Raw genomic sequence first — 18247 nt, forward strand, 5'->3', positions numbered from 1 at the left:
GAATACACAGTCTTTATTTATTTATTTTTATTCAACCTGCACTGCATGGCCATCATCATCATCATCTGGCTCTGAATACAGAGGACTCTTATTTGAAATCATCTTAAAACCTCAATGGTTGTGGCCTAATGGTTAGAGAGTTGGACTTGTAACCCAAAGGTTGTGGGCTCGAGTTTCAGGTCCGGCAGGGATTGTAGGTGGGGGGAGTGAATAACCAGTGCTCTCTTCCACCCTCAATGCCACGACTGAGGTGAGACCCTTGAGCAAGGCACCAAACCCCCAACTGCTCCCTGGGTACTGCAGCAATGGCTGCCCACTGCTCCGGGTGTGTGTGCACTTGGATGGGTTAAATGCAGAGCACAAATTCCGAGTACTTGGCCACACTTCACTTTCATAATTTTCCAATTGCCATTTTGTGAAAGAAAGAAAATCAATAAGAGGAATCTTTAGTCTCATTGTACACTTGTACACACACCAGCAGCCGCAAAATACCACAGAGGCAGGTGTGTTTCAAAAATTGTCCTCAGTGATTAAAGAAGTAGAAGAAGAATAAAAAAACCCTCAAAGTTGGAAAAAGAAAGAGTCCAAAATAACTTTACAAGTTGCCATGGTAATGATGAAAAAATAGCCCTGGCTTTACCTGCTGAGGGCAGCCGTGTGTGTGTTTGCATGTGCTTGTAAAATAAACACGTGTTTCGCATTTGTTCTCCCAAGAAGGAAAGAAATGCAGAAGGAAATGGAAAATGTTGTGTACCTATATCAATAAAGTCTTTACTGTACTATTTACTTATCACGAGATGCTATGCAGTATAAAAATTACAGTAGGCTTATCTCTTAATCTTTCACTGATCAGTGGCTAACTTTAGTTGTTTATTTCCACTCGGTTACTTCTTTATTTCCAATTGATTCGTTTCCAGTCCGTTAAAAGTAATAGTTACACAAAATAATAAAAAAAAAATTGTAGACCGGTTTGTTTCTTCATCAGAACAGATTTAGAAATTTAGCATTACTGTACATCACTTGCTCACCAGTGGATCCTATGCAGTGAATGGGTGCCGTCAGAATGAGAGTCCAAAGCTGATAAAAACATCACAATAATAGCCTACACAAGTAATCCACACGACTCCAGTCCATTCCATTTCATGTCTTGTGAAGTGAAAAGCTGGATGTTTTTAATAAACAAACCCACTGTAAAATGATTTTAATTTAAGACCGTTGCGTTGGCTTCCCATTTGAATCAGGAGAGAAATGTGCACATAGCAAGCATCGTTTACAAGCGTTAACAGTCCAAAACAGTTCTAAACAACTAAGTCGGTGAATTTTGATGTGAGAGGACAACAGGGGATGGACTTTTTCACTGGAGGAAGAGTTATTATTGATTATGGACTGGTATATTTTGGCCAGAGGCGAAGGTTTAAAGTTAAACGCGTTAATTTGGATTTGGTTTTTTACAAACGCGTATCTTTTCGGTTCTCAAGACGTTAACTGATGGGCCATTTCGTGTGATGCTTTTTCTCTCGCTATTGTGTATATAATCAAGCTTCTGTATTTTCTGGGATATTCATTTTTAAATGTCACAGAGTGCAAACGATACTTGGTAACATGAATTCTTGTACTTTTTGGCAACTTCCTTGGGCTTAAAAGAATTCATATCTTCCATCGACAATCCCTCCCACTGGCCAAACTGCAATTTGTCAAGCAAACGTCACATGTAATAAACTGGCTGCACGTGAGCCGGGAGCGCTCAGAAAAGAAGAATTCAATGCGCATGAGCATGCGCTCCGAACTGCGCGCTCGCACCTTGCAGTCGAACGTTTTGCATTACGGTGCCTAATTCAAACCATACAAATATTAACTCCGTCGATGTGGACGACAGTTCAATTAAAGGCGATGAAGCGACGATAATCAAATCAAAGATCTCTTCAGCACACTGGACAGCACTCATCGACAGTGACCGACAGTTAACGGCCGTCATTTTTACCAAAGCAGAATGGAAAGCAGCAAAGATGAGCCACCGAGGACCCAAAGGGAGATCACGGACAAACACTCGCAACAAATCAGCTGCTATTGACTTTGGACAGAGTCATGAACTTATTGGATATATTTCTAGAATTACTCATCGTTGTAATTGCAGTGGTGTCACTCGTGGCGAACTTGCTGGTGTTGCTATGTTTCACCTGCAGCGCACAAGTTCGTGCACAGGTGCCAGCGATCTTCATCATGAACCTCTCATTCTGCAACATCCTCATCGCTGTTCTCAACATGCCTTCTACCCTGCTTGGGGTCGTAAAACACCAAAAGCCTTTCGGCGACCACTTTTGTTATACAGTGAGCTTTATGGATACTTTTCTGACAGCCAACACGATGTTGAGCATGGCAGCTCTCAGCATAGACCGCTGGATAGCCGTGGTTTTTCCTTTGACTTATCCCAGCAAAATGAGACTCAAGAATGCCGCGCTAATGGTCAGCTATGCCTGGCTTCACTCGCTCGCATTCTCGCTCACTGCTCTCCTGCTGTCCTGGGTCGATTACAGTCCCGCGTACGCGTCTTGCACCATGCACCTGAGAGAAGATGCTGAGAGCCGCGGTCACTTCATGGTGTTCACCGCGGTCTTCCACGCGTGTACCTTCGTCTTCTCGCTTTTCATCCTATGCTTTGCCTACCTGAAAGTGCTACAAGTGGCGCGCTTCCATTGTAAGAGGATAGATGTCATAACGGTGCAGATAATTTTACTACTTGTCGACATTCATCCGAGGTACATTTAAAACATTATATAGCAACGATTACAACATTGTAGTACATATTATAAGCATGTGTATTCGTGACGTGTTCTTTGAAACTTTTTAGTGTAAAACAACGGTGCTTACTGGAGCAGAAGAAAAGGAGACAGAGGGCCACTAAGAAAATTGGCATTTTCATCGGGTCGTTCGTCCTGTGCTTCGCCCCCTATGTCATAACACGGTATTGCAGTATGACAATAAATTTTAGTAGAATGGAAGGAGAGCATAAAATAATACAAATAATTATCTGTTTGATTCAGTATTCTCTTGTTGACAGTTGCATGATGCGAAAGAAATATTATGAAACATCAATCATACCAAGACCACTGTTGTAAATGTAATACGTTACAGAGTGCTAGTTACCCTATTTCAAATGTAATCAGTATTGTGATTATTTCAATTACTTTATGTAGTAGAATGGAGCGCGTAAAATAATACAAACAATTGTAAACATTTTGCAGATACTTTTAGCATGATGCGGTGAGAACAGTTATTATGATTTATGAGAACAGATATTATTTAAATAACAATAGTGTGTTTTATATGCATAGGCCTAATAGTACAGGGAAGACTAGTTGTCACATTTTTCTACTAGAGGGAATATTTCTCTGAGTAATAATAATACATAATAATTAATAATATGTAATAATTTACACATACTCTCCATATGTAAACAGATATGACAGTACTTCAATCGCAATAGTAAGCGCACTGTATAATAGTACAAAAGAGACTGGGGCTAGTTGTCACATTTTTTAACCCAGTGAATATTTCTCAGAGTGGGTTTATTTTTGAAGACCAATATATGTATATTTACATACCTTAAAGCACTGGATACAATAAAGCTATTGAACATTGTTATGAAAAAATACACTTTGTTGCAAGAAGGCCCTGTTATTTAATGATTTTTAAATAAACCTCTGTATTAATCCGACTACTATACTAGGTGCTAGAAAACACCAGTTTATTGTCATTTGTTTACAGCATGGTCATAAATGTTCAATTCCTCCAATACAGTGCCATATTAAATGTTTCTTTATTAATATAGATGATTCTTTTGTCCTAGACTGACTGAACTGGCTCCTTCAGTAAAAATCGCCCGTTATTGGGGGATCATGAGCAAGTGCTTGGTGTACAGCAAAGCTGCATCTGACCCTTTCGTCTACTCCCTCTTACGGCAACAATATAAGAAGGCCCTTTTTGGAATTTGCAACAGGATTTTGGGACGGAACTTATACACACTTTCTGGTCACAGCAGTCCCTCAGGCCTGGAAAATGAATGCTACTCACAAAGGGTTAACAAGCTGATGGAGGATAACTGTCACTAGAGCAGGTGAAAAAGGCTGACACCCTCAAAAATATGTGCTCAGCATTGGACTGGTTAGTCAGTGGCTAAATGCCACACCAAGCTGCCTATAATTTCTGAAATAATGGTGTGTACACTGTATCATTTCTGTCTGTTAAAACCATGGTAGGTCAAAATGTTTGACAATCACTGGATTTTCTTTTATTGAGTTCAGACCATGAAGTTTTGCACACTCATCTGCTATAAATGTATGACTCTTTATTCACAACATAGTACTGTAATGTGTATTATATTGTACATTCTGAAATAAAATTATAGTAGAAGAGTAAGGTATTTATCATTAAGAAGTGATGACCTGCACTTACTTTAAAGAGCTCATTCTACCTGATTAATCCCATAACATTTAGTTTTGTTGTAAATTAATATATTTACTGTAGGCTGATTCAGTACTAAAGTGGCCAATCTGTCCACACTGTAAAAAAAATTCTGTAGTTTTTACAAAAAAATTTGGCAGCTGTGGTTGCCAGAAAAATTTTGTAAAAAAATACAGAAAACTGTAAACACATTTACGGCCAAAAACTGTAAATTTTACAGTATAAAACTGTAATTTACAAACAAGAAAATTTGAATGTAAACCAATAAATTCAACAATGCACACTGCTATTAAAATCTCTTTTGTACCTTTAACATACTGACAACCACCATAATAATGCAGGTGGTAAAAGAGAAAGCCACATGAAGAATCAAAGCTCATCACAAGTAGCTTCGCCACAAGCAGAAGTATATACTAATATATGGAAGGTGCACAGAGTCATTCATGCAAACACAAAACACCATCATGGTAACACACATGATACTTAAATGATGCATTAAACTTTCATTAAACAACAGAAGATGTAACATAAAGCCCAAATATACATAACTAATAACAAAAACTAAAAAAAACCCATGATTATTTAAACAAAATACTTTCAAATGTGGAGTGTCATGCAGGGAATTCTGGGAATATCTGATTACAGTTTTGGACTGTAAATTATACATTGATCTGTTATTTTTACTTATAAAAACTGTAAAATTAACAGCATTTTACTCTACATTTTACATGAAATGTCTGGTTAGATATTTTACAGTTTTTCTCTGTATATAGTACGGGAACTTACTGTTAACTTATTAACAGTTTTTTTCCGTAACGTTTTTACAAAATGTTACAGTTAAAATTACACGTATTTTTTACAGTGCAGAACACACCTTTTTTTTTTTTTGAGGGGGACACTTCCACTAACTCTACCCCTAAACCTACCCCTCACAGAAAACATTCTGCATTTTTTAGATTTTCAAAAAACGTAACTCTATATGACCTTTAAACTGTTTTTCTCATGGAGACAAAAAAATACTGATATTTACTATCCTTGTGGGGACACTTGGTCCCTGTAGCATGAGGAATAGTAGGACCACACACACACACACAAACCATAAAATTACATTAAATAGCATGAAGACAAATCTACATCTCTCATGCCATTAAAAAATTACATATTAAGAACTTTATTCTGCCAAGTGCAGCCATTGGCTCAACACGCAGGGTCATTAAAACTTGTCCTAAAGCCACTCCAGTGTTGTCTTGGCAATGAGTTGTCATGCTGAAAGGTGCTATTTAGCCCTATAGTTTAAATATTCTGTTTCTGTTTGATTCTGTATTCTTTTCATCTGTTGACCTCATCGAATTGCCATTTGGCAAACTCTGGTTGCAACAGTCATTTATCTTGTAGAAGTTATATGTCTTTTAGAAGTAAATTACAGTTGACAGTCACATGATGTGAAAGAAATATTATGAAACATCAATCATACCAAGACATACTGAAGTGCACGGCTTTTTAACACTAAAATGCAGTTAAAGAGTTTTTTTTACAAGTTGGTGTAACCAAATGTCAAGTTCTTTCATGAAACTCTAGACGGTGCAGGCTGATGGGTTTTTAATGTAACTGATGATATTCACAGCGTTAAACGACTTGGCACAAGCTGATTGGTTCATGTTGCTTATGCAGCCAATGAGCTTACTGCTTTACATTTAAATGGCTGGTTAGCATCCACTTGTGCATTTTGCAGCACGCTTTCAGAGTTCCTCTGAAACCCTCTTCCCCAGCTCCACCTGTATAGATCTGCTACGGGTTATTTTATATGCTTTATATGCGGCAGCAGTATATCTTAAATACTCACAGCACTGTATCGCCGTATGCATTGGTAGTAGCAAGTTCCTGTACTTGCTTGCAGCAGCAGCAGCAATAATCTATAACTACAGCAATAACCAACAGCAGCAGCAGCAGCATAGCAGATCTATTCCCCCAAGGCCAAATACACTAACATTGTCATATCCATTACCATGCTAAAATCTTCAGAGAGTTGTCATGATTGAAATACAGTCAGCTTGAATCAATCATTCATACAGTTTAGGTTAGTTTTTACAGTGTATATTTGGAATTTTATAAAAACAAAGTCATAAAGAAATGTGCAGGTGTGTAGTAAACACATTTCCAGACATCCACGGCATTGCCCTTTGACCACTGTGTTCTTTGACCTGACATACTAACAACAAACAAGAAAATCTATACAACTGAAAACAAAAGGAACAACTTCTTGTCCTAGAATTTAAACTTAAAAGAGCCAATTCTGCTCCATTTATCAGCTTTATAACAGCCCCAGTGAATAATGAGTGGATTATTATTCAAATAACCTACTGCTTTTTACATATTGTGTTAAGTTCCTATGTCTCATATAGGCTGCTACATAGATTTTGGTCTGAAACAGTGAAGAGTGGGGCTTTATATAGCCAGGTGGACACAGGCCTTTCTGAAAACCATCCAGGCAAGGGAATTTACCTCACACTGGGAGACTGGGAGTTCTTGAAGATGACAAGAAATTCACATTAAAAAACCCTCAGTGGTTTTGAACTAAGTCTATGCCACAAAGGGGGTAAATGTGAAGTCAGGCTTTCCTAAAGGACTGTAATTACAGTGGGTCCCAGACACAGCAGAAGAGCGGCCGCCTACCGCGGAGAAACTTTTTGCTGTAATTTGATCATTTGGCAGCGCTGCTCGTGCAGGCTCTCCTTTAAGCGATGGGGGTAGCGGGACTTTTCGGAAGATGATCAACTTTGTACGTCGTAGCGACTGCCACATCATTCAGTTTATGGACAGCAAAATGCTCACGGTTTTAATACTTTTAAGCTCGCTGGCGACATGCTGGAGCGTCCCAAGAAAATGTACTCCGGAAGAAGCAGCAATAGGTAACGTTATTCATTCAGTGTTGCACCAACTTTAGTAGGCTACAGTTAACTAATGCTCAGAGGTTTACAATATAGCTTCACTACTTAGTCCAAGTCTTGAACGCTCTGTTGAAATAGGTTTCTCCTGATCTTAAATACATTTGTTAAATATGTGTCTTATGTTTAAATGCTTAAAAGTTATATGCCTAACATTTCGACGAAAATGAATTATTATTGTTGTTGCTATTATTTTTATTATTATTATTATTATTATTACATGGTGCAAACAATATTATTAATATATGATTTTACTCATATATCAGTATATTTTTTTACTCGAAAAAGTTCACAGCACTTTTAAATAGTCTGCTGTTTAGAAAGCATCCCAAGATGCACCTTATGAAGCTGGTTGGTTGAATGCCCAGAAATGTAATCTAGGCAACGGCTCGTTGCTTTTGGCTACTAAAAAGGAAAAGTATTTGTTTTAAATATTTATATTGGTAAAAAAAAAATAAAAAAAAATAAAAAGTAAATAGTTTAATAAAGAATGAGTGGGTGTGTATAAACGTTTGATTGGCAATATGAATGCTCAGGGGTCAAAAAATGTTTTGCTTGTTTACAAATGCATGCACCAAGTGTGTGATGATTTGAAATCGTCATGCAATATTCCAGCAGAAAGATGGCTTTATTTCCACTGTGTACTCTACTGCCATCTAGCCTTCAGACACCAGAGTTTGCAACGGTTTTAAAACATCCTCTTTGAATAATTTATTTGTATTTTTTTAGGAAGATGCAGAACACCTGCAGAAGAGAGGCGTAAGTTTTTCTTTTTATTCTGCTGTGCATACTGGGCCAGATTACGGACTACCAAATATGCAATTGTTATATCTTGTTGCTTGGTTTTCTAAAATTTAGACTGCAAAAACATCTAGTGTTTCACAGCTCTAGCCTGTAAGGTATGGGGGAGAACTCTGAATACCAAACATCACTGCAAGATGGGACTTGTCTATACATCACTGTAGAAAGGGAAAGACATGATATATTCTCAAAGACCTTAGGCTAAATTAATGAAAGATTTGAGATAGCATATACAAAGGTACAGTCTATCATTACTTTAAAAGGGCCAACTTAATTAATGTGGTATATTAAAGGAATAGTTCACTCAAATATGAAAATGTACTACCGTCAGGCCAAGATGTAGATGAGTTTGTTGGAACAGATTTGGAGAAATTTATCATTACATCACTTGCTCATCATTGGATCCTCTGCAGTGAATGGGTGCCGTCAGAATGAGAGTCCAAGCAGCTGATAAAAACATTACAGTAGTCCTCAAGTAATCCACATTACTCCAATCCACCAGTCTTGTGAAGCAAAAAGCTGTGTTTGTAACAAACAAATACGTACATTATTAAGGCATTTTGAACTGTTACTTCTGGCCAAAATATGAGTCCATAATCCATAATAATGCTTCCTCCAGTGAAAAAGTCCATCCCTTGTTGTCCTCTCACATCAAAATCCACCAATATATTTGTTTAGAACCATTTTGGACTGTTTTAGCTTGTAAACAGTGCTTGATATGTGCACTTTTTTTTTTTTACTGAAGAAAGCAATTTTATAGAGGACCGATCACATTTTAGCTGAAAGCAATGGTTTGAAATTTAAAAAAAGTCCTGATGCATTTGTTTCTTAAAAACACACCCCTTTTCGCTTTAAAAGACGTTAATTGATGGATTGGAGTCATGGGGCTTATGACGGCACCCATTCACTGCAGAGGATCCATTGGTGAGCAAGTAATGTAATGCTAAATTTATTTAAATCTGTTCTTATGAAACAACAAACTCAGCTACATCTTGGATGGCCTGAGGGTAAATTTTCAGCTTTTTTTTTTGGCAAACTATTGCTTCAAACAAGCAATACTCAATACTCATACTGTTATTGTAAGGAGGTACTGCATTTATTACTATATAATAGGTGAAGTGTTTGTGCATTTCTTTCTTGAAACTAATATAATTCATATATTTGATACATGAGGCCCTCCCTTCAAAATTTTGTATTAAAACATTCCACTGCAGATGACATTCCACAAAATGTTCCAGTCCAGGAACTGGGAGCAGATATAATAAACTTTGACTATTACAGTTTCCATATTAAATTAAAGTAATGCTAAACCCCACTGTCTGTGATACATTCTTTCTAAATGCATTTCTTTCTCTCCCGTCCCTAGCACAGTGTATGGAGATGGTGCTTGGTTACTGTCAGGATGTGCCCTACAGCCACACCACATTCCCCAACATCGTGGGCCATCGTTCACGGCAGGATTTAGAGATGGGTGCAGAGTACCTGCTCTTGAGCGTGATCCACGGCCTGCTGAATGGAGAGTGTTCTCCAGACATCCGTCTGTTGGGCTGCTCAGTGTTGGCTCCCCGTTGTCAAGACAACAAGCTAATGAAGCCGTGCCGCAGCTCGTGTGAAATGGTGAAAAAGAGCTGTATTCATGCCTTTGAGGCCATCCAAATGGCATGGCCTTACTTTCTGGACTGCGACCGATTCTTTGTTGGCGATGAGGAGGGCTGTTATGACCCATTGTCAGAGTTAAGAGGTAAGAGTTGTGAAGAAATTAAAGTAAAATTAGAGTTAATATAAATTATTAACTAATAGGCTTAAATGCTTAATTTATGCTTAAAAAGTATTATTTAATTATTAATTATTACATATTTAATTAATGAAATTCACATAAAAATCACCTAAATGCAGATCATCCTAAGAGTTGTGAAGATGTTAAATAGGTTGACTTTCATAACTTCATGATGTTTTATTATCTTCAGGGATATGGATTAAATGACATAGTTAAAATCTATAATGTTTTCACGTACTTTTCTCCCCTCAGAAAAGCAGGAAGTGGCCTTTGCCAACATATCTGATGGTGGTATTTTCACTATCATTCAGTTCACTTACCACACCAACTCTCAGATGTATGGCATCCTGAAGAAGACAGCATCAAAATGCTCTCATATCTCACAAACGTATAGCATTGGGCGCAGTGTGGAAGGAAAAGACTTGCTGGCTATTGAATTCTCCGATAACCCTGGACAACATGATCTATGTGAGTATGAGGAACATTATTGTTAGAAAAAGTTTGGGGTTAGTAAGATTTTTTTATGTAACAAAATTAATACTTTTATTCAGCAAGGATGCATTAAATTGATGAAAAGTGAAAGTAAAGACATTTATAATGTTACAAATTATTTATATTTCAAAGAAATGCCTTTTGAACTTTCTGTTAATCAAAGAATACTGAAAAAATGTAATGTATAATGTTGACACAAAAATATTAAGCATCACAACCGTTTTCAACATTCATAATAATAGGAAATGTTTCTTGAGAAGCAAATCAGAATATTAGAATAATTTCTGAAGGATAGCATGACACTGAAGAGAAAATTCAGCTTTGCCATCACAGGAATAAATTATATTTTAGAATATATTAACACAGAAAACTTGAAGATTGTAATAATATTCAGCAATATTACAGTTTACTGTTTTTGATCAGATATTAAATTATTATTAAATTATATATGCAGTCTTGGTAAGAAAACCCTTTAAAAAATACTGACAATAAACCTTTGAATGGTAGTGTATGTTTTAATACTAGTTTTTACAAAAGAACTGTGAAAAACACCTATTCGACCTCCTTGGTTTTAACTTGTAATGTCATATAGCATACTTTTCTTGTTATTTCTGCCATACACACCAGTAAGTGTAATAAACTGTTCTAAATTCAGCATTTGTTTCTTCACTGCCCTCCAGTGGAGCCAGAGATCAAATTAATTGGGAACATGCATGGAAACGAGGTTCTCGGCCGGCAGCTGCTGATTTACCTGGCTCAGTATCTGTGTTCTGAGTATCTGCTGGGCAATGAGCGAATTCAGACCGTCATCAACACCACACGCATCCATATCCTACCCTCCATGAATCCTGACGGCTATGAGATTGCCGCTTCTGAGGTAGCCGATAGGAACGACCCCGAAAACATCTACCAGGAAGTAAATATTTTGTTGTCTGAGTCTGTCTGCCTGTCTGTTTGTCGGCTGACTGACCATATCAAGCTCCCTGCACCAGAGAGTGTCCTCCGGAACAGGTCAGACCTCGGAGGAAGTCCATGTCAGGCAAACCACAGCCCTTGCTACTGTGGAACAATTGTTTCATTGTTGAGACAGTTTTTTTTAACTGCCTATGATATAAAAACCATAACAAAACAAGCATAAAAAGGTACAATTTGTCCAGTGATACAGCTATGAACTAAAAAAGACAACTGGTAGAGGGAGGCCTTGACTAACCACTCTAATAGACAATTGTCCGCATTTTCTTGGTCATATAACACAGCAGTAACATTATCTTGCTAAACTAATAGTAGATTAATCTAAATCCTCTAAAATGTATAGCCTACTGAGCACCACGGGTGATGCTGAAGAATATAATGGGTTGTGTTGGAAACAATTGTAAGACAGTTTATTTAATCAATAAAATTTAAATAATCTTTTATATTTTTATAATTAGTAACAATTGTTTGTTTATTTATAAAATATGAAATTATGTTAGATTAGATAACATAAAAATGAACTGAATCTTAAATAAGAGGATAAAACCGTGTTGGTCCATTAATTTACCACTAACAGTCATAACTTTGCCTGGTTCTGATGTTTTCTGTCTTTTTATTGATTTATTTTCATTTACAATCTGTAGTCTTTTAACACTTGCCCTCTTTTTGACATTCTTTCGTAATATCTGACTTCATTTTGACTTTCTGATCCATCCAATGTGTTAAACTTGATGTGTAGCAAATGTTTTACATTAGGGCTGTCAAAATGGCTGAAAAATTATATTCGAATTTAAAATGCATAATTTCAGTTAGGGTGAAGAAAAGCTTTTGGCTTCTCTCCTGAGGCCACAAGAGGGCACATCATTCAACGCATAAGATAACATAACTATCTGCGAAAAAAGTGCATAATGTTTAAAATAATGTTTATAAACCAATTATAATTGCTTAATAATATAGTTGCTTAAACAACTATAAACAAAACAGCATCATGTATGTATGCATAGTTTAATACAAAGGGGGGAAAGCCAATCACACAGAGTACATTTTTCATTTAAAAATATGAGTTGCAGTGGGATGGGGGAAAAACCAGCCATAAAGTCTCGATATATGTTTTTTTCAAAGTTAAACTTGCATTCATTTTACATGACTTTCTAAACATGCGGCTCTTTTGTGCGAGACGCGAGTGCAACAGTAATAGATTTCCCTCTAGAAAATGCGTGAAATATGCGTTCTGTGTGAACGGCTTGGTTTCGACTTTGATGTAAACAAGATCTTCTCCGCATTGATGTTCTCTTTTTCCTCTATATTTTTAATGAACAACGCAGCAGCGCCACATCTAGTGGCTTCAACTGGATAGGCTAACAAAAACATTATAATGCAATGACACCTACATTGTCATCCCAGCTCGTGCACCACTGATAAGGCTGCCTCCTTAACGCACACCTACAATTCGAATGCAATGTTTTTGCATTCGAATGTGGATTTTTATTTTAAATTCGACGAATATTCGAAATTCAAATTTTTTTTGACAGCCCTATTTTACATGCGACTTACAAAAAAGTAATTTGTATGTACTCAAAATTGAAAGTTCTGTCATCATTTACTCACCCACATGTTGTTCCAAACCTGTATGCATTTATTTCTTAATTTTGCCCTTTGACTTCCATGGTGGTTTTGCCCATATGATGGAAGTCAATGGGAACTAAAACTGCTTGCTTACCAAAATTCTTCAAAAATATCTTCCTTTACATTGCACTGAAGAGCCATACAAGTTTGGAATGACACGGGGGTGAGTAAATGATGACAGAATTTTCATGCTTGGGTGAGCTATACCTTTAAATATTTAGTGACTCTTTTTGAAACCCTGTTCAAATTTGTCCATGGTTTTAGACTGATGAGATTTGTTACATTTAGGGTCATGAGTACAACGGGTGGACCAGCGGTCGGGCCAATGCACAGAATCTCGATCTGAACCGCAACTTCCCTGACCTCACCTCCATCTTCTACAATCGCCGTCGCTTCAGACATTTCCGTAGTGACCACATCCCAATCCCTGAGTCTTATTGGTTAAATAAGGTAGAAGTAGGAATGCACAGCCATTTCTATCAAACATACAGCTGTGCAACAAAAAATACACTCGATTCATGTTCTGTGTGAATATCTGAATAACCTTTGGAAATTTGGAAAACCCATGTTACTCTGGAATGAAAAATCAAATAGAATATGATTTAGAGGAAAGCATAGAGAAACTTCGAAATTTTTGATTTTTTTTTTTTTTTTTTTACATATAATTACATGTTTATTTATTTTATTCATAACTCAGACATTTTTTTCTAGGTAGTTGCACCAGAAACCTATGCTGTAATGAAGTGGATACGATCCTTTCCTTTTGTTATATCTGCCAGTCTTCATGGTGGAGAACTGGTCATCTCATACCCTTTTGACCTCTCTAGACACCCACAAGAAGATAGGATGTACTCCCCCACACCAGATGAACAAGTGAGTAAATGAATGTTCTTCCACCATATGATTTTTAGGAAAAAAAAAAGAAAATTTTAAAAATTTTTTTTTTTTTTTTTTTTTTTTTTACATATAATTACATGTTTATTTATTTTATTCATAACTCAGACATTTTTTTCTAGGTAGTTGCACCAGAAACCTATGCTGTAATGAAGTGGATACGATCCTTTCCTTTTGTTATATCTGCCAGTCTTCATGGTGGAGAACTGGTCATCTCATACCCTTTTGACCTCTCTAGACACCCACAAGAAGATAGGATGTACTCCCCCACACCAGATGAACAAGTGAGTAAATGAATGTTCTTCCACCATCACTTCATTCTTTTGCACTTACTTCATTTTGTGAGTCATTTGGTGTGTGTAGATTTTTAGGCAGTTGGCTAGGACGTATGCAGATGCCCATGCCACTATGTCCAACAATGACACAGAGAGATGTGGAGCCTCATTTGCCAATAAAGGAGGGATAACCAATGGAGCACAGTGGTATAGCTTTGCTGGAGGTAAACACTTTTGTTAAAGAAAGAAGACCATGTCGATCAGGGCCGTCCTTAGCTGACGCGGGGCCCGGTGATCCGTGGTGATCCGCGTTCCGGTCCGTTCGCCACGGGGCCCTTGAGCAAGTACATAACCAGCCATTGTTCAAAACTATCGCCATACTTTAGCCCGATTCACAACGATTAGCTTATAATAATGTTTTCTAATTTGAGTGGTACGGGTAGGTTTTCGCGGGAAGTTCGAGCATGCTGCTGTGTCATTACATCACGTCTGTGAACATAAAGAAGTTGTCCCGGCTACTAGGCTATCGCATGTGAGGATCCTGCAGGTGGCCGATCGTTTATAGCCTTTTCTTACAGCAGCTAGAATAATTAAATGTATCATTTTGATGGTGGATTGTAATCCAGAAAGGATTATGTGTTTATGAAACACATGTAAATGAAATGAAATTATATTCCAGTTTTAAATGTGCTTCTGATTACAGATAGCCTGGGATTACACATAATTAGCTTTTTGGGTTAAAAGAATGTCTTAATATGAAATTCGAATGGTATGACAATTAGAGATTAGACTGTACAGAAATTGAAATCTACACGCTAATACACACTATTACGTTAGTGGCAATGTTGACGTTGTTAACATTAATAATTTGAATAAAGTATAACAATAATAATAATTAGCATGGTTTGATGTGATATGAGCTAACCGATCTTTAAATTTAATCACCATTGGTAGTGTGATTTAGTGTAATGCTTTTTTCCTCAGTTGGTCAGAACAAACGTGGCAGACTTGTTACTTACTTGTTCAGATGACAATATATGGTGAAAATTCATATATTCCAAGACGTAGGCAAGAACCTGTGATTAAGTACATTAAATATCCACACCGGTGTGGTGACTGACTGCCACATACTCCTCAAAACATTAGATTCATCCGTGCTGGAGCCGTGTCGGCGCACAACCTACGCAAGGAAAATAATTCCGCAAACAGCTGCAATTGCAGCTTTTCAAAAAGAGATGGCGACAAAGAGGCAAAACTTGCGGACTGCAGCTTTAACTGAAATATAACCTAAATTAAAATTGAGCAAGCCATTTATGTCATGTATAATTTCCATTTGGCTGTCCAGTTTGAAACACATTACTATTTTGGCATCTTTTATTGTTGTGCTGTCCATACATGTCACATCTTTTCCCCATATATGTTGTATCAGGTATGTCAGACTTTAACTACCTGCACAGTAACTGTTATGAGATCACTGTGGAGTTGGGCTGTGATAAATTCCCCTCTGAAATGGAGCTCTATCCTGAGTGGCTCAGGAATAAGGAGGCACTGCTCAGCCTTATGGAGTTTGTGAGTTCATGTTTCTATTGGGTTCTATTGGGAGCTAATCATAAATTGCAACAGGCTGGACTTTTATTTTTGTTATTTATTTCATCAAATTTTTTCAAATTAATTTTTACTGAGCTACACAGAACTCTTGCAAGCATAATTGAAGCACAAATGAAGAGCAGAAGTTAATGATTTGCATGTGTTCTGTGCTATTTCATTATTTAACTTTAGACAAGACACTATAGGCAGAAACATTGTTTTTTGATGCACTGTTCAATTGAGTGATTTTGGGCTTTTTGGCTTTTCATAACATGTTGTTAATTCAGACTAGTGGGGGAAAAAAAATCCAAAATACACTTTTAAGTGTTTGTAATACAGTCGAAATACAATCTCAAAATGTTTCCCCCCTTGCATTTAGCAAGAAATCTCCATTTTAGTAGCAGTTCCAGTTTATTTCATATCTATATTCTGAAGTTTTTTTTTTTTACAGTGGGGTTTGTTGATATATTGTTCACTTGATTTTATACAACATTTTATACCTAAAAGCATGCTGAAAATTTATTTTTCCCCTGGGTGTTGACAGTATTTTCTGATTTATGGAGTGATAAAAAGAGATATCCAAAATCTTGAAAACGTTGACTCTAATTTGTCAACAAAAAGCAACAATAATTTGAAACCTAGCTTTGATCCAATATTTATATTTCTGCAGAGTTTCTGCAAATTAGTGCATATTTAATTAGATAATGCCTAATTAGCATTTTTAACATATCATTTCGGAAAACTGGTAATACAAAATATGTTTGCAATTTCTTATGTAATCAATTAACTATGGAGGTATGATGATATCTGTTAGTTACATTTTTACTGTTTTTTTCACAGGGTGAATTAGTTTGGCTAAATGTTATTATGCCTGGAATTGACCTTATTTTTTTCACATTTATACAACTCAACTTTTTTCAAGCTTTTTAATAGTATCTTCATCACTCTGAGTTGTCAAATTACTTGCAGGTCCATAGAGGTATAAAGGGCATTGTGAAGGATGAACATGGAAATGGCATAAAAGGAGCTACGATATCTGTTAGAGGGATGCGACATGACATCACTTCCGGTAACTATTTATAATAAAGTCATATAAAGTCGCACTTTTACAAACCTCGAGACCTGAAATGAGTCATGCAGATGTAAATTAGTGTTGCTGCAGCCTCTGTCTCTCTCTATAGCTGAGGATGGTGATTACTGGAGACTGTTGAATCCAGGTGTCCACATTGTGACTGCTGCTGCCTCCGGCTACTCTAAAGTATCTAAGCGCATTCATCTGCCAAGGAAAACACTGGTGGGCCGGGTGGACTTTGTGCTGAAGAAGGTCCCACGAGCACCCTCTCTTGACTACTTTAACATCCCCGAGCTGGACAACTATGAGCGTTTTGACCCATTTAATCAGTTTGAGCAGTCCAGCCAGAGGGAGCTGGGAGAGAATGGGGAGGAGAGGACTGAGAAACCCTGGTGGTGGGCTTATTTCAGCCAGTTAGGTATATCTGCACCTACCTGGCTCCTGCGGAACTACTAGGGGCCCTCCGGACACCATTGGAAAGCAACCTGATACCTAACTGTTTGCACCCAGGCCTTACTTGATTATGGTCATTGTGATGATAACATTATCTCCTTATGACAAAAAATGTGCAGCTAACCACAGGGTATGGTAAAGGCTTTACTGCTATTGCATTTTATAGACTACCATCATAAGTTTGGAATAAGTACTTTTTTTGAAAGAAGTCTCTTATGTTCACCAAGGCTGCATTTATTTGATCAAAAATCAGTAACAGTAAAACAGTAAAACAGTAAAATTGTGAAGAAATATTACAGTTCAGTATAACTGTGTTCTATTTTAATATTTAAAACGTAATGTATTCCTTGTGATGCAAAGCTAAATTTTCAGCATCATTACTCCAGTCTTCAGTGTCACATGATCCTTTAGAAATCCTTCCAATATGATCATTAATAATCATTCTAATATTATCAATTATTATTAATAATGTTTTTTTAGTATTAGCATTGTTGAAAACATTTTGCTGCTTAATATTTTTGTGAGATCTATAATATGTTTTTTTAAGGATTCTTTGATGAATAGAAAGTTCAAAAGAACAGCATGCATTTGAAAAAGAAATCTTTTGTAACATTATAAAGCATCCTTGATGAATAAAAGTTTTTTTCTCCTTTTTTTTTTTTTTTTTACTTACCCTAAACTTTTGAAAGTTTTCCACACAAATATTATACAGCAACAAACTGTTTTTAACACTGAATACGTGTTTCTTGAGCACCCAATCAGCATATTAGAATGATTTCTGAAAGATCATGTGGCACTAAAGACTGGAGTAATGATCCTGAAAATTCTGATTTGCCAGCGCAAGAATAAATTACAATTTAAAATATATTACATTTATATATTACATTAACAA

At 36.7% G+C, this 18247-nt stretch overlaps 2 protein-coding genes across 5 annotated transcripts; both read left to right on the forward strand.

The window, feature by feature from the left end:
• Positions 1-1763: 1763 nt before the first annotated feature.
• On the forward strand, positions 1764-4345 carry LOC107552545 (G-protein coupled receptor 26-like). Its single transcript, XM_016234447.1, has 3 exons — positions 1764-2756; positions 2849-2962; positions 3848-4345. Exons 1-3 carry the CDS (start codon positions 2086-2088, stop codon positions 4107-4109), a joined length of 1047 nt encoding a protein of 348 aa, XP_016089933.1. The 5' UTR covers positions 1764-2085; the 3' UTR covers positions 4110-4345.
• Positions 4346-7187: 2842 nt separating this feature from the next.
• cpz (carboxypeptidase Z) lies at positions 7188-17523 on the forward strand. 4 transcript variants are annotated; one of them, XM_016234457.1, is made up of 11 exons: positions 7188-7370; positions 8136-8165; positions 9574-9948; positions 10237-10452; positions 11157-11392; positions 13363-13530; positions 13786-13947; positions 14332-14467; positions 15673-15812; positions 16800-16899; positions 17012-17523. In XM_016234457.1, exons 1-11 carry the CDS (start codon positions 7229-7231, stop codon positions 17356-17358), a joined length of 2052 nt encoding a protein of 683 aa, XP_016089943.1. In that variant the 5' UTR covers positions 7188-7228; the 3' UTR covers positions 17359-17523. The 4 variants fall into 4 exon arrangements, with proteins under 4 accessions (XP_016089943.1, XP_016089950.1, XP_016089954.1 ...); XM_016234464.1 differs by having other exon boundaries at positions 13363-13524; XM_016234468.1 differs by having other exon boundaries at positions 11157-11353.
• Positions 17524-18247: the final 724 nt, after the last annotated feature.

Source organism: Sinocyclocheilus grahami, unplaced genomic scaffold (genome assembly GCF_001515645.1).
Source record: "Sinocyclocheilus grahami isolate Dianchi unplaced genomic scaffold, SAMN03320097.WGS_v1.1 scaffold17.1, whole genome shotgun sequence".
NCBI classification, from domain to species: Eukaryota; Metazoa; Chordata; class Actinopteri; order Cypriniformes; family Cyprinidae; genus Sinocyclocheilus; species Sinocyclocheilus grahami.

Excerpts from the sequence above, each read along its gene's own strand:
- cpz (XM_016234457.1), top strand. The coding sequence starts at position 7,229 with ATGATCAACTTTGTACGTCGTAGCGACTGCCACATCATTCAGTTTATG. Across the intron at positions 7,371-8,135 it reads TCCGGAAGAAGCAGCAATAG|GAAGATGCAGAACACCTGCA; the intron begins GTAACGTTATTC and ends GTATTTTTTTAG. Across the intron at positions 13,531-13,785 it reads ATTGGTTAAATAAGGTAGAA|GTAGTTGCACCAGAAACCTA; the intron begins GTAGGAATGCAC and ends ATTTTTTTCTAG.
- LOC107552545 (XM_016234447.1), top strand. The coding sequence starts at position 2,086 with ATGAACTTATTGGATATATTTCTAGAATTACTCATCGTTGTAATTGCA. Across the intron at positions 2,757-2,848 it reads CTTGTCGACATTCATCCGAG|TGTAAAACAACGGTGCTTAC; the intron begins GTACATTTAAAA and ends GAAACTTTTTAG. Across the intron at positions 2,963-3,847 it reads GCCCCCTATGTCATAACACG|ACTGACTGAACTGGCTCCTT; the intron begins GTATTGCAGTAT and ends CTTTTGTCCTAG.